The sequence below is a fragment of the Lutra lutra genome, chromosome 8 (genome assembly GCF_902655055.1).
Source record: "Lutra lutra chromosome 8, mLutLut1.2, whole genome shotgun sequence".
Taxonomy (NCBI): Eukaryota; Metazoa; Chordata; class Mammalia; order Carnivora; family Mustelidae; genus Lutra; species Lutra lutra.
In genome coordinates, this window is record NC_062285.1 from 21,041,441 (window position 1) to 21,055,564 (window position 14,124).

Here is a 14,124-nt window from a genome sequence, read left to right on the forward strand (position 1 = left end):
GGGAGATTGACTTACATAGTGCTAGCAGTAATATTTATAGTTAACGAAAGAATCAGTTCTCATTTTTTAAAGCTATTTTTCCAGGATGACAAAAAAAATGATGGCTAATATTTTATCTTGCTTTAGACTACATTTTTTTTTTTTCCTGTCAGTGACATGAGAGTGTACTGTTTTTTATATGGAGCAGGTTTAAAAAGATGTTTCCCATATTCTTTTTTTTTTTTTTTTTTTTCTCATTAAACTTTTGTTTTAATGGGTCTCAAAATTCTGTGACAGATTTTTGGTCAAGTTGTTTCCATTAAAAAGTACTGATTTTAAAAACTAATAACTTAAAACTGCCACACACACACAAAAAAACAAATGGTCCACAAAACATTCTCCTTTCCTTCTGAAGGTTTTACGATGCATTGTTATCATTAACCAGTCTTTTACTATTAAACTTAAATGGCCAATTGACACAAACAGTTCTGAGACCGTTCTTCCACCACTGATTAAGACTGGGGTGGCAGGTATTGGGGATAATATTCATTTAGCCTTCTGAGCTTTCTGGGCAGACTTGGTGACCTTGCCAGCTCCAGCTGCCTTCTTGTCTACTGCTTTGATGACACCCACAGCAACCGTCTGTCTCATGTCACGAACAGCAAAACGGCCCAGAGGAGGATAGTCAGAGAAGCTCTCAACACACATAGGCTTGCCAGGAACCATATCAACAATGGCAGCGTCACCAGATTTCAAGAACTTGGGACCATCTTCCAGCTTTTTTCCAGAACGACGATCTATCTTCTCCTTCAGCTCAGCAAACTTGCAAGCAATGTGAGCTGTGTGACAATCCAGCACAGGTGCATATCCAGCACTAATTTGGCCTGGATGGTTCAGGATAATCACCTGAGCTGTGAAGCCAGCTGCTTCCATTGGTGGGTCATTTTTGCTGTCACCAGCCACATTGCCACGACGAACATCTTTGACAGATACGTTCTTGACATTGAAGCCCACATTGTCCCCAGGAAGAGCCTCACTCAAAGCTTCATGGTGCATTTCAACAGACTTGACTTCAGTTGTAACATTGACTGGAGCAAAGGTGACCACCATGCCAGGTTTAAGAACACCAGTCTCCACTCGGCCCACAGGGACAGTGCCAATACCACCAATTTTGTAGACGTCCTGGAGAGGCAGACGCAAGGGCTTGTCAGTTGGACGAGTTGGTGGCAGAATGCAATCCAGAGCTTCAAGCAGTGTGGTTCCACTGGCATTCCCATCTTTACGGGTGACTTTCCATCCCTTGAACCAAGGCATGTTAGCACTTGGCTCCAGCATGTTGTCACCATTCCAACCAGAAATTGGCACAAATGCTACTGTGTCGGGGTTGTAGCCAATTTTCTTAATGTAGGTGCAGACTTCCTTAACGATTTCCTCGTATCTCTTCTGGCTGTAGGGTGGCTCAGTGGAATCCATTTTGTTAACACCAACAATTAGTTGTTTTACACCCAGTGTGTAAGCCAGAAGGGCATGCTCACGGGTCTGCCCATTCTTGGAGATACCGGCTTCAAATTCACCAACACCAGCAGCAACAATCAGGACAGCACAATCAGCCTGAGATGTGCCTGTAATCATGTTTTTTATAAAGTCTCTGTGTCCTGGAGCATCGATGATGGTCACGTAATACTTGCTGGTCTCGAATTTCCACAGGGAGATATCAATGGTGATACCACGTTCACGTTCAGCTTTCAGTTTATCCAAGACCCAGGCATACTTGAAGGAGCCTTTTCCCATCTCAGCAGCCTCCTTCTCGAATTTTTCGATAGTTCTTTTGTCGATCCCACCACATTTGTAGATCAGATGACCAGTAGTGGTAGACTTGCCCGAATCTACGTGTCCGATGACAACAATGTTGATATGAGTCTTTTCCTTCCCCATTCTGGCTTAGGTTGAGCGGTGGTTTTCACGACACCTGTTTCTGGCGGCAAACCCGTTGCGAAAAAGAGTGTTTCCCATATTCTTAATTGAATTTGGTGATTATATGATCATCTCTCCTCTAAAGAAGACCAATGGCACACTATTTTTTTTTTTCCCACTCTCTGAACTTAACTCCTACAATCAAACAGGGAAGATGCAGGGCAAAAGTATATATTCATTTATAAGTAAAATAAATTGAACCTTGACTTAGTAGGAAATGCAATTTGAGAACAGAAAAATTACTTGCTTCATATTATGGCTTGGCACTTGTCATCCTTGCATAAATCTGTTCCTTTTAAACTCTTAGCTTTTAGGCCTTGGCTGCTCTCATTATATTTAGGAAAACTGTCTTCAATTACATGACCCCAAACAAGGCCCTGGGCTCTTTACAAATCCATTTCTAATGTGTCAATCCTTATGCTGCACCTTAAGGACTCTTATATCTAAGGCTGAATAGAACTGCATAATGGCAGAGAATTATTATTCCCAGTATCTTAGACACCAAATGAATAGGGAAGCAAAACAGAATTCTCGTGCTTTGTAAAACTGTTCCTGAGAAGCTAAGACACAAGATTTTCCAGATCTCAAATATCAGTCCAGTTTTTTCCTATGCCATAATCTCTGCTACATTAGGGACTTACAATATAGGCTATAAACATATTTTTGACATTTATTCAACACAAATTTACTAAACACCTACTATGTGCTAGACACTGATCCATGTATGGAATTAGAACACAAACACAGTATATGGAATTGTTAATAATTATATGTAACTTGATATTACTTTTTATTGATTCTGTCTCTATTTGTAGATCCAAGAAGGAAATAGCAGCATATGCTACAATTTATTATTTTTTTCAAATGAGACAAGGTGCTAGTTTTTATGACTTCAACACATGCTAAAAAGAAACAGTAAATATAGAATAAAATACAGTATTTACCTGACATTATATACTGTTCAGGTATTAGCTTCTACTTCTCCTCATTGGACCCCACTTTAAACCACTAAGAGGAATAAAAGAGGATTGAAAGCAGCATACCCTTTGCTTTTTCCTGATTCAATTGTAATTCAAAATCCCAAGTTGTAGGCCCCAAATGTTGTTTCCAAAGACAGAAAGCAATTAATTGAGGAAAGCAGCCTTCTTGGAGTTAGGTAATTTTTCTTTTTACTATACATACATCTTTATCCTTTCAATAAAAAATATAATTCTAGGTTTTCTTGGGATGTATTCCTACTGAGAAATTAAAATATGGACATAGATATATACGTAAAAAAATGTACCCTGCATCAGTGTTTTTAACAGTGTAAACCACAAGCACCCTCAAAGTCAGGGGTCACATTAATAAATTTTGGTGTCATCAACTGTAAAATACTACACAGAATTAAAATCATGCTACATTTGTATTATGGCAGATTGTATCAATGACTTCAGTTTTTCACACCTGCTTGTACCCCCCACACTGATTCTAAGCTTGACCCCCTACTGTCAATAGGATGGTAGCAAATGTGATGCTAACAGAAGCTTACAAAACTCTTGTATACTTCTTCATCCATTCTTGGATCCCTGCCTCCATGATTATAACCTGCCTGAGCTAGCCTCTTGAGAAATGTGAAAGATACATGGAGAAAAGCCAAATTTTCCAGTTGAGGCCGTTATATAACAAGCTCCTAGCCTACTTGTCAGCAAGTCCATGCAAAAACCAAACCTAGATCAGCCTAGATCAGAAAGAGCTATCTAGCTACACGACAGATTCATTAGAAATAATAAATGGCTGCTGTTTTAATTAAATTAAGTTGTGGGGTACTTTGTTACACAGCATCACTATGAAAACAGATCATTGAGAAATACATTTGCACATAATCTCAAAGATAATAATTGAGTCATAAAGTCAGTCACTGGAAAATGATTCTAGAATGATTGCATTATGTACAAAATAAATCTGATTCATATATTTTTTAAACACCTAATCTGGAAGGATATACACCAATGTTTATAATATCTACCTCTAGGGAGAAAAGTAGATTAAACATAAAGGATAAAATAGAGTCTTGTCTTTAAAATCTATATAATCTTTATTGATTTTTTTTTCCTTAGGGAGCATATTTTCATGCATTACTTATGTGATTTTAAGAACACCTTTAAAATAAAACATAGCTATAGGAAACTACCACAACAAAATAGATTTTCTCTCTTCTTAGCTCATTTGCTAAAAGAATATTATGCTGTGGATGATAAATATTTTAGTGATATTTCATTTGATTTGCAGAACATCTTGAAAATCTAGGAAGTTGCAAGAGCCTCTTCAGGGAACACATAAGATAAATAGGTAGACAACAAACAGTAAGAGTATATCCCTCTTTCACCAAGTTGTTGATACCATTTAATTGTGGCTTTAATTTTGACAGATGGGCAACAACAGACACAGAAAACTCAAAATCCTCTTCAACCACCTGGGAGCATCAGCACCGTCTCTACATTGGATATAAATGCTAGTTCCTTGATCCCAAAATTGTCCTAGTATTTCAGTTTTAAAAGATACATCATTCTAAGGCATGTAATTCTAAAGTATCTCTACTAAGGGAGTTCCCATTAAGAAACTTGCTATGATCTGAATGTTTGTGCCCCCCCCCCAATTTATATGTTGAAATTCTAATGCCCAATGTGATGATATGAGGAGATGGAGCCTTTGGGGTTCTTGTGTCCTGAGGGCAGAGCCCTCAAACAGGTATTAATACTTGTATAAAAGGACCCCACAAAGTTACCTTGTCCCTTGCACCATGTAAGGATACAAGGAGAAATACAGGACCATGAAGAAGGCCCTCATCCAACCATGCTGGCACCCTGATCTGAGTCTTCCAATCACTTGAATCCTGACAATTAAATTTCAGTTGTTTGGTATTTTATTTTAGCAGCCCAAATAGATGACGACTAAAGTCATAGCCTTTGGGCTAGAGAATCCAGTGTTTGAGTCCTAATTTGGTCATTTTTTTTCCAATCTTTTCCTCAAATTTTTAATCTGTAAAGAAGAATTTAATTGTATGCTCTCACAAGGTAATTTTGAAGATTATGTAGGGGAGGAAAAAGTTTTCCTCAACCCTTTTAGGGTGTTCCTGGCTAGGTCTAAAAATTAAACTGCCAAAGACAGATTAATAGGAGAAAAGCATATGCATGTATATTATAAATTTTATGTGACATGAGAGGCTTCAAAAGGACATGACAACCTGAAGAAACAGTTAGACCTGAGTATTTTTGTGCTAGGTTTGATGAAGAGTGGACAGAAGAATATGATAGGTTAAGGTATGAGGTAATTATAGTAAACTGGGGGAATTAACCAACGTCTGTTTATTCAGATTCTTTGGGCATCCTTTTTTGTCTTCTGAGACAAGGATGCCTCTTTTCTCTGGGCATAGGGAGGGCACTTCTCACATGGGACTTTGGGATCTGTTTTTAGGGAGAAGAAGGTGTGGAAGGTCTGCTTCTGTGGTTTTCTCAAACTTCGTGAGCTCAAAATATTCAATATGCCAAGGTGCCATGTTTTGTGGTAGCTTGTCCTGAACCCCATCAGATTCCTTCCCCTGCCATATGAAAAAAGGGAATTATATTACTTAAATGTCTTTGAGATGTACCAATAAAGCACAAAGCCAGACAATCACCCATGTAATAAGATTTTATTACCAGAAATTATTTTTCTGTCCCTAAATATCATCCCTTCTCACTTATAATGGATCACTGAAATTTTGCATTAGAGAATCATTTAACTGATTTAAACACTCCTTTTAAAAATCTAAAATTCCCAAGAGGAAGTAAAACCTTAACATATGAATAATGAATCTGTCCTTCACTAGCTATGTAATCCCGACCACAATAGACAACTTACTTTGCAGATTTGCGGGAAACAAATTGATACGACATACAGTAATGCCTAGCACAAACCCTGAATGACAGTAAGAGAGGAATAAATATCCTGTTGGTCGTTCTGACAAATCTATTCATGTTACAGTAGATTCCTAAAGTCTTTATAACTCTGAAACAAAAAGCAAACAGCTCACCAGAGGTATGTGTATCTAAAACATCACTACCATATGAAACTATAAGACAAATTCCTATTGAAGTCCTGCCATCTCCCGTGTATTATAATAGGTCCCAACAATTCAAAATTAAATGAAATGGTGTCTAGGTGGCTCTGTTAAGTGTCTACCTTTGGCTCAAGTCATGATCCCAGGGTCCTGGGATTGAGCCCCACATAGTCTCCCTGCTCAGTGGGGATTCTGCTTCTCCCTCACCTTCTCCCTCTGATCCTCCTTACAACTTGTCCTCTTTCTCTCCCAAATAAATAAATAAAACTTAAAAAAAAAAAAGTTAAATAAAACAAAAGCAAATTTCTCCCCCAAATTCACTATCTAGGTAAGAAAAAAAGGTTAAAAAAACAAAGGCATTGAACAATGTATTAAATTTATTAACAGAGCTATATTCAAGGCGCTAGGAAATTACTCAACACCCAGATATCTATACTAGGACTATCTAATATGGTAGCCACCAGCCACACATGGCCAGTGTGACTGACAATCTGATTTTTTAAATTTTTTTATTAATTTAAACTTAAATAGTGACATGGGGCTAGTTGCCACCATAATGAAGAGTGCACATTTAAATCTGTCCATCACTACAGAAATTTCTATTGGACAGTGCTGTGCTAGATTAAGGGTTAGCAAACTTTATCTCTAAAAGAGGTCAAATAGTAAGTATTTTAGGCTTTGTGAGTCGTAGTCTCTGTCTTGACTACTCAGCTCTGCTACTATAGTTCAAAAGAAGCCATAGATAATCCATAACCAAGAAACAAATAAGTGTAATAGGTTCCATTAAAATTTTATATATGGACACTGAAATATTATTTTCATGTAATTTTTACATGTTGCATTATTATTCTTTGGGTTCTTTTGAACCACTCAAAACTACAGAAATCATTCCTAGCATCAGGCCATAGAGAAAACAGACAGTGGGCCTGATGTGTCTTGCAATTCATCCAATCCCTGCTCTCAACAGTCAAGGAATGCATCTGGGAGGGCTTTCATTTTGTTGAAACTTGAGGAACTAGAACTCACTAGGGCAATAATGGTCTGAAGAAAAAGGAGGAAGAAAGGAAGGTTGAAAAGGAGAAGGAAATGAAAGAGGAAGAGGAGGAGGAGGAGAAAGAAACACACAGAGAGAAGAGCATGAGGGAATATAACACACTCAGAGAAACAGAAGTAAAACTGGTAGGTAAGACATGAGTTTGAGAGTGGCTGGAGATGTGGGAAGGAGAGACAGGAAGTGGTATATCACTGCACTAGCCTCTCTTGTTGATATTTGAGTTCAGCTAAATAGTCACACCCACAGGACTACAGTAAGCTACACTTGGCGTAAGATTAACTTAGGGCAGGGACAAGTCAAGAGGGCAGCTTCAGACATGGTTCCTCAATTATTCTCAGAGAAGTATAGTTTCTTTGTGTCCCATCCCCCCCCCAATCCAACACTCAGGTGCTAAAGGAATGAGATCTGATTGGTGGATGTGGACACCAAATCAGTTCAGTAGTCCCATGACCCACACAGAAATCACTCTCTCGTAAGAGTATATAGACGTACCTTCCAGGGACTCAAAGAGATATACCCAGTTACATGCATCACCACACTCATGAAACCCAGAACCATGGTCTTCTGCTCACAATTCTTCTAGACAGACACAGTATAGCAACCATTTTACCATTAGAAATATTGCCCAGTAATATACCTGACATTCTACCTTTCACAAGTTTCCGGTGGGAGGCAGGGGAGGCACCCATTTCACAATAAAATTCCCTTGTAAAATGGAAAAGAGTTCGGTTAACTAGTTACTCTCAGCCTAAGACTAAGGAACTTAGTCTTTATCTTATAGGCAACAGAAATGAATCAAACCAAACTTATGCTTTAGGAAGAAGATCATTCTGGTAGTAATGCAGAGGACAGACTGAAGAGGAACGGGAGGCTTGGGTTTTGAGAAACCAATAAAGAAGTGGTTGTGGTAATCCCTAGGATCACAAATTAAGGTAGAAATAATAGAAAACTGAAAGGACTTGGTGACAAATTCAGGAGAGGAGGTGAAAAAGAGTCATATGTTAAAAGTAACTCCCACATCTCTGGCTTTCATGACTTTCAGTCACTAAAATAGAGAATGTGGAGAAAGGAATCCTGCCAAAAGTTGTCCTTATAAGAGAAAATGAACAGTAATTCAGCACCATTTACAAGAGAAAAACACAAAGCAATCTTGGTTTATATATCTTATGTGATATCTTGACCTGGAAAGTATGCCTTAGTTTTCAGCTCAGAGCTATCTAAATATAGAGAGTAGTGCTACAAAATGCACTTACCTAAATCAGAGCATTTTATACTAGAACGAAGGAAAAATGATATTTTGCCATTCAACTGCTTACTTACAGAACTCCATGAATCCAACTTATTTGATGTAATACCTCAGAGGTCCCTGCATTAATAAGAGAACCACTGATTGGTCTGATGCTGAAAAGAAACTCATTCCTAGTGCTTAATTCATATGCTTGTATATACCCCAAATCTTGGTGTTTTTCCTATATAACACTTATGTGTTGCACCTGAAACACATATGTTTATAATAAGGGATAAGGCTGGTCACTGCCTTAAAGAGGCTATAAAAGGTGTAACTATTTTAAAAACAGGTGATATTCTCTTTCTAGACCACGGTTGCTTCAATTAGTACCTTCCAACCAGTTTCCCATCCATGAAATACATATAACATGGTCATGTTTGCAAGGAATACTAGAGTAAATGGAAAAAACAACATTCCATTTCCAATCTGGCAACCCCAGAACCTGTTGGTTTGGGAACTCTGCACTAGATTATATAACTTTCACTTCTTAATGTCTCCCCCTACCTTCCACTGCATTTGAGTTCCAAAGCCAACCATGCAACCTGGTTGAGCAAGGGTTACTTAAGGCCTGGTGTGCCTCGGCTTTGAGAAATATCTCTGAACAATCAATAAATCTATTTTCTGTGATTTTCCCTGAATAGCAGAAAGACAAGAGAGTAGAGTTGATTTAAAAAAAAAAATCTTTCAATTAATCCTTCACAGGAATCAAATAGTCCTTCATGGATTCTAGAAGGATGCACAGAACAATTCTTTCCTTCAGGCAGGTCATCTATTATTATCTGTAAAGTCTGCCTGGAATGGGTTCTCTATGCTATTCAACTTGTCCCAACAGAACCTTAACAACCAAGGAAGATTTCTATGCTTTTTCTCAGGGTCACTCAGAAAAAGGTCACCTTCATCATGCAGTTAATATGAGAAGAAAGAAACTATAGCCCATAACTTCCCCCAAAGTCCTTTCGACAGCTCACATACTACAGTAGTTGAGTCCGCAGAGATATGTATAACAATCTCTCGCTGCACGCTCATGCCACCCTGAAATCCATAAATTGCCCCATTCACTCCAACCTATCTGCTTCTTACAAACCTGATAGGCCCTCGTTTTAAACTGTAAATATTTCCAAAAAATTTCTCTTTCCTCTGTTCTCTGTGATAAGGATGTGTCTATGTCCTAAAAGCAGCTGTTCACTCAACTTCTTACCCTCCCTTGTAATTGAAGATATTCTGTCTCTATCAAACTTGCTTTGTCATTATGTTCTCTTGGTGACTGTTGCAATATGCTAAAGGATGAAGAGAATGAGAGTGGAAAAAATAGGAAAAAAGACTGGAAGAATTCAGAAGATTCACTAATTTTAATATATAATAATAATATTTTTTAAATATGGGAGAGAAAGGAGATAGAGAAAAAAATCTGCAATTGGGGTTCCTGTGCATATCATTCCCAGGGAGTTGCTGGTGGGGTTACATACTGGCGCAATCACAGCCCCTTCTCACAAACCTCAGGGCTTCCTGAGGCTTTAATCTTTCTTGGAACCTTGGTATTTCCATCTCTACCTTTCAATGGAGGATGTCAGCACATGTTAGCAACTCTCTCTGGTGAGTCGCAAATTCATAAGCTGTTACCCTCAGCTACCACTGGGGTAAACAAAAGGTCTCCTTCCCTGCAGGTGGGAGACTCTAGACCACCAGGCAACGAATGGACACTGTACGAACACTTTTGCATAATTCTGCCAAAACAGGTAAATCAGAGGGCTAATGATAAATTTGAACCTCGTGAAATCCCCTTTCTCTATTAGAAGCAAATTAGGCTATTACCGTTAACCACGTTTCTAACCTCTATAAACTTGACGCTTTAACATCAGCCCTCTATGAATAAGCTGGATGTACCTTATTCTGCACAACCTGACATATACCTGAGTCTCCATGCCTTAGCCTCCTGCTTACCTCAGCATCCCCTCCCACTCCTCATCCCTGTCCCTAGAAGCACACCTCTGAGGGGGTGACTTTGAAATACAAATCAACCAATCCAGAGTCCAAGCTCCCAAGCCCTACTGTGATTACCCCAAGGCCAGGCGCCAGACACCTAGGGAAAGCCATTATGCCCCAGAGCCTGATAAAATCATTCTTACCAGCCAAGCTTAAGCCTGATTACTCTAACTTAACCACTGCTTCCTGTAGAAGTCCCAAAACAAAGTCTCTTGCTCATAGATCTTCTTCTCCCGGTGTAGCCCTACCACCATGACATGGCATCCTTCTTCCTCTTGGGAACTGTGGGTAATAAACTTTTAAATGACAGTTGTTTTCAGAACTGTTAGCCTTACTACACCTCAAATTTTCTATTAATATAGTATATTTTGGGACCACTGCTCCCACTATAACACAGTACTGAGAAGAGAGTAATCACAGTGATGAGAAGTGAAATGTAAACCAGGTATTAAGGCTAAAATGTCCCTCCCTAGTAACTGCCATCTGGAAGGGAAGGCTGGCAGGGAGCAATCTATCTCCAGAGTGGCTTTGAGGCATTACCTCTTTCTTCTGGAGGACAGAGTAGTGTATCAAGAATCAAATCTCTCTCCATCATCACCACTGCTATTCAACATAGTTCTAGAAGTCCTAGCCTCAGCAGACAACAAAAAGAAATTAAAGGCATCCAAATCAGCAAAGAAGAAGTCAAACTATCACTCTTTGCAGATGATATGATACTATATGTGGAAAACCCAAAAGACTCCACTCCAAAACTGCTAGAACTTGTACAGGAATTCAGTAAAGTGTCAGGATATAAAATCAATGCATGGAAATCAGTTGCATTTCTTTACACCAAGACAGAAGAAAGAGAAATTAAGGAGTCAATCCTATTTACAATTGCACCCAGAACCATAAGATACCTAGGAATAAACCTAACCAAAGAGGCAAAGAATCTGTACTCAGAAAACTATAAAGTACTCACAAAAGAAATTAAGGAAGACACAAAGAAATGGAAAAATGTTCCATGCTCATGGATTGGAAGAATATTGTGAAAATGTCTATGCTACCTAAAGCAATCTACACATTTAATGCAATCCCTATCAAAATACCATCCATTTTTTTCAAAGAAATGGAACAAATAATCCTAAAATTTATGTGGAACCAGAAAAGACCTCGAATAGCCAAAGAAATATTGAAAAAGAAAGCCAAAGTTGGTGGCATCACAATTCCGGACTTCAAGCTCTATTACAAAGCTGCCATCATCAGGACAGCATGGTACTGGCACAAAAACAGGCACATAGATCAATGGAACAGAATAGAGAGCCCAGAAATAGACCCTCAAATCTATGACCAACTAATCTTCGACAAAGCAGGAAAGAATGTTCAATGGAAAAAAGACAGCCTCTTCAATAAATGGTGCTGGGAAAATTGGACAGCCACATGCAGAAAAATGAAATTGGATCATTCCTTACACCACACACGAAAATAGACTCAAAATGGATGAAGGACCTCAATGTGAGAAAGGAATCCATCAAAATCCTTGAGGAGAACACAGGCAGCAACCTCTTCGACCTCAGTCACAGCAACTTCTTCCTGGGAACATCGCCAAAGGCAAGGGAAGCAAGGGCAAAAATGAACTATTGGGATTTCATAAAGATCAAAAGCTTTTGCACAGCAAAGGAAACAGTTAACAAAACCAAAAGACAACTGACAGAAAGGGAGAAGATATTTGCAAATGACATATCAGATAAAGGGCTAGTGTCCAAAATCTATAAAGACCTTATCAAACTCAACACCCAAAGAATAAATAATCCAATCAAGAAATGGGCAGAGCAGCAATAGTCACAGTTGCCAAACTGTGGAAAGAACCAAGATGCCCTTCAACGGACGAATGGATAAGGAAGATGTGGTCCATATACACTATGGAGTATTATGCCTCCATCAGAAAGGATGAATACCCAACTTTTGTAGCAACATGGACAGGACTGGAAGAGATTATGCTGAGTGAAATAAGTCAAGCAGAGAAAGTCAATTATCATATGGTTTCACTTATTTGTGGAGCATAACAAATAACAAGGAGGACAAAGGGAGATGGAGAGGAGAAGGGAGTTGAGGGAAATTGGAAGGGGAGGTGAACCATGAGAGACTATGGACTCTGAAAAACAATCTGAGGGTTTTGAAGGGGCGGGGGGTGGGAGGTTGGGGGGTCCAGGTGGTGGGTATTGTAGAGAGCACAGATTGCATGGAGCACTGGATGTGGTGCAAAAATAATGAATACTGTTACACTGGAAAAATAAAAAATAAAAAAAAGAAAGAAAAGAAAAGAAAAGGGCAGAGGACATGAACAGACATTTCTGCAAAGAATTCATCCAGATGGCCAACAGACACATGAAAAAGTGCTCCACATCACTCGGCATCAGGGAAATACAAATCAAAACCACAATGAGATACCACCTCACACCAGTCAGAGTGGCTAAAATTAACAAGTCAGGAAATGACAGATGTTGGAGAGGATGCAGAAAAAGGAGAACCCTCCTACACAGTTAGTGGGAATGCAAGCTGGTGCAACCACTCTGGAAAACAGCATGGAGAATCCGCAAAAAGTTGAAAATAGAGCTACCCTATGACCCAGCAATCGCACTACTGGGTATTTACCCTAAAGATACAAACGCAGTGATCCAAAGGGGCATGTGCACCCAAATGTTTACAGCAGCAATGTCCACAATAGCCAAACTATGGAAAGAACCTAGATGTCCATCAACAGATGAATGGATAAAGAAGAAGTGGTGTGTGTATGTATATATATATATATATACACATACATACATACACACACACACACACACACACACACACAATGGAATACTATGCAACCATCAAAAGAAATGAAATCTTGCCATTTGCGACAACGTGGATGGAACTAGAGGGTATCATGCTTAGCGAAATAAGTCAATCAGAGAAAGACAACTATCATATGATCTCCCTGTTATGAGGAAGTGGAGATGCAACGTGGGGGGGTTGGGGGGGTAGGAAAAGAATAAATGAAACAAGATGGGATCAGGAGGGAGACAAACCATAAGAGACTCTTAATGTCACAAAACAAACTGAGGGTTGCTGGGGGGAGGGGGGAGAGGGCGGTTGGTTATAGACATTGGGGAAGGTAAGTGCTATGGTGAGTGCTGTGAAGTGTGTAAACCTGGCGATTCACAGACCTGTACCCTTGGGGCTAATAATATATTATATGTTTATTTAAAAATTTAAAAATTTAAAATTAAAAAAAAAAAATCAAACCTCTCATCTTACAAGCCCAGACTGGCTCCAATGCTTACCTAATTTATTTGACCATCTCGCTGACTATATAATATGAATAAGATAATGGTTCCAAATTCATGGGCTGTAAAAGAATTAAAGAAGCAACCACTGTGAGGGGCACCTGGGTAGCTCAGTCAGTTAAGCATCCAATTCTTTTTTATTTTATTTATTTATTTGAGAGAAAGAGATCAGAAGTAGGGGGAGGGGCAGAGGCAGAGGGAGAAGCAGACTCCCTGCAAAGCAGGGAGCCCGACACGGGGCTCTATCCCATGACCTTGGGTTCATGACCTGCGCCAAAGGCAGATGCTTAATCAACTGAGCCACCCAGGTGCCCCAAGGAGCTGGCTCCTGATTTTGGCTCGGGTCATAATCTCAAAGTCATAAGATCAAGCTCCACATCAGGCTCCATGCTCAGCATGAAACCTGTTTAAGATTCTTTCCCTCCCAGTCCCTCAGTCCCTCTCCACCCACCCC

General features: G+C 39.2%; 1 protein-coding gene across 1 annotated transcript; it reads right to left on the bottom strand.

Moving 5' to 3' along the window:
* Positions 1 to 375: 375 nt before the first annotated feature.
* On the bottom strand, positions 376 to 1,962 carry LOC125107473 (elongation factor 1-alpha 1-like). The gene has a single exon (XM_047742602.1). The coding sequence runs from the start codon at positions 1,912 to 1,914 to the stop codon at positions 526 to 528; it is 1,389 nt and encodes a 462-aa protein (XP_047598558.1). The 5' UTR covers positions 1,915 to 1,962; the 3' UTR covers positions 376 to 525.
* Positions 1,963 to 14,124: the final 12,162 nt, after the last annotated feature.